Raw genomic sequence first — 2,379 nt, 5'->3', positions numbered from 1 at the left:
TTTCAAATTATTTTTTATTAGTTGGTAAACTAAGTTAACTAGACCATTTATAATAATTTACGTATACTATAACTAAGTTAACTAGACCATTTTAATAACACGCGTGTATATAGACACAAATGGAATACACAATCAATGAAAATAAATAAAACTAACATTACTAATGAAAATAAATAAAACCAACAATACTCATGAAATGAGTTCATTTACAATATTTGTATATGCATGGAATATCAATATAAAATATGTACATAAACTACGTCTGATCCGTGCGCCGCCTGCGTCTAGACCTAACATATACTAGATGGTCCTGTGTCACACTCTTGGCCAATTTGAGGCATTCTTCGATCACCTCATGTGTCGATGAGCCAGGCGTGACCACCCCTAGACTCAGATGGCGCTCCAACCTCTCATCAATGTCATCACAAACTTCCTGTTACATACAAAACAAACTGATTACATAAATTATTATGCAAATATTGAGGTAAATGACGTAAATTATTGGTATTACTTACCACTACATGTCTAGGCTCCTCCGCAGATGTCGATGATGCTCCTGGCTCTGGCACGTGAGGGATATCCGTCTGCAGGGCCTGAGGGACGACTCGGGGCTGCGGGGCGTGACCATGAGGCGGAGAATCTAATGCGTGGCCTGGTGTCATGAAAGGATGGGAGATGCGGAAGAACCAGTCCATGTAGTCACTGGAACACGCCCCTGGCACAACGCACACCTCACCTGCTGGAACGATATGATCCTCATAGTGCATCCACCTGTCGTGTATATCATCATACGAGACCCATGAATCGACAAGAGGAGCAGGAATGGTCTGCGTGTAGCCAAACTGCCGCACGACCCTCTCCGGTCGGTAATAAACAGCAACAGGCCCCCAGTGCAAGAGACCGGAATAGCATGATCTGGCGTGGAAGTCTTGGACCTCTCGGTGCTCCCCATAAGGGATCCAACAGACATCCGAAATCCGGAGTCGGTCCAGGCACTCCCTGTACACCGGTGTACGAATGCTCTTCACGGTCTTCTTGGTCGCAATCCACCTACACGCACGCGGAGAATCCTCGTCGTACTCCTGCTCAGCAGTGGAGTCCGCGACCGACGGAAAATGCTCGTAAATCCAGCACTACAAATGTAACATCAAAATTATAAACATTAATAATGAAAGTGTAACAAAATTTAAAGTTGAACATTGTTGAGGCTGAACGAATAAAAAACATATTTGTTACCTGCAGCAGTGTGATGTAACCGCCAAGCTGTCGGTTGTGGCTCATAGATACATTGTTCAGCTGATCGTACATATGCACCAAAGCAGCCACTCCCCAAGCGTACCTCTCTGTCATACTGAGGTCACAAAGGGCCTCCAAGTAGACAACATGGACATTGGTTGCACTCTTGTTAGCAAACAAAGTGCAACCCAGAAGGTGAAGAAGATATGTGTGAGCCGCAGCTGTCCAATGACCTACCTGACATCGGCGCTCATATATATCATGTACCCATTGCAGGCGTACGTACGGTCCGCGACACTGGGTTGTCTCAGCCCTAGCAGACTCTGGAGAGACCATCAACAAGTCCACCAGCATCTGAACCGCATCGTCCACGTGCAAGGGCTCAAAAGCATGTAAGTCGCCAATCACGGGAAGATGGAGAAGCGAGGAGACATCGTCCAACGTGATGGTGAGCTCTCCCACTGGGAGATGGAAACTAGACGTCTCCCGGTGCCACTGCTCCACAAACGCGGAGAAAAGTCCCCGATCGCCGGTGTCTACCGAACACGCGATCAGAGGACTTAGTCTTGTACCAGCAACAAGTCCCTCAATGGCAGGGACAGGTCTGCCTAAACTGTGGACCTTCCTCCCATGAGAGGATAGCTTCAATTCAAGACGCTTCTGAATTGAAGTATAAAGGAACGCAAAATTCGTTAAAATCATCATTTAAAGGAAAACTAATTTCAATCATAAAGTATAATTTACAAGTAACTAAAAATAAATAGTATAAATACCTCTCTCGTCCATACGCTGCAAGCAACGTGATCCGCATACAGGGTCAACACGGATGGGTCGCTCGGACCACCCGGAAATCCCTCATGCTTGTCCTCAACAGCCTCTACACCTGTGTCCGCAGGAATGTCTAGCACAATGTCCTCTACAATAGCTGGTGCCTCCATCGGGTCATCCTAAACATCTGGCACAGGGATAACTGACTCATTGTGTGTTGCAGTCACAGCGACTCGTTGCCTCCGTGCGGGTGCAGTAGGCCGTCGACGATATGGAGCATTATCGGAATCATCACGATCTCCTCTGCTCACACCTCTGCCAGTAACCTGACCTAAGGCACGACCTAATCCTCTGGTTCTAACCATGATCTGCAAA

General features: G+C 46.7%; 1 protein-coding gene across 1 annotated transcript; it reads right to left on the bottom strand.

Annotated features, from left to right (window-relative positions):
* Window positions 1-283: 283 nt before the first annotated feature.
* Window positions 284-2,174, bottom strand: LOC102668544 (protein MAIN-LIKE 1-like). The gene is made up of 3 exons (XM_041005476.1): window positions 2,010-2,174; window positions 1,237-1,896; window positions 284-1,133 (listed from the first exon to the last, which is right to left on the bottom strand). Exons 1-3 carry the CDS (start codon window positions 2,172-2,174, stop codon window positions 423-425), a joined length of 1,536 nt encoding a protein of 511 aa, XP_040861410.1. The 3' UTR covers window positions 284-422.
* Between the last annotated feature and the right edge of the window lie 205 nt (window positions 2,175-2,379).

The sequence above is a fragment of the Glycine max genome, chromosome 9 (genome assembly GCF_000004515.6).
Source record: "Glycine max cultivar Williams 82 chromosome 9, Glycine_max_v4.0, whole genome shotgun sequence".
Lineage (NCBI taxonomy): Eukaryota > Viridiplantae > Streptophyta > Magnoliopsida > Fabales > Fabaceae > Glycine > Glycine max.
The sequence above is the reverse complement of the archived record's forward strand: the minus strand, read 5'-3'. Positions and strand labels throughout refer to the sequence as shown.

What these genes read in the sequence shown, in the direction of transcription:
- LOC102668544 (XM_041005476.1), bottom strand. Translation starts at nt 2,174, where the DNA reads ATGGAGGCACCAGCTATTGTAGAGGACATTGTGCTAGACATTCCTGCG. An exon ending in GCAGCGTATGGACGAGAGAG is followed by an intron (nt 1,897 to 2,009) that starts GTATTTATACTA and finishes ACTTCAATTCAG; the next exon opens with AAGCGTCTTGAATTGAAGCT. An exon ending in GTTACATCACACTGCTGCAG is followed by an intron (nt 1,134 to 1,236) that starts GTAACAAATATG and finishes TTACATTTGTAG; the next exon opens with TGCTGGATTTACGAGCATTT.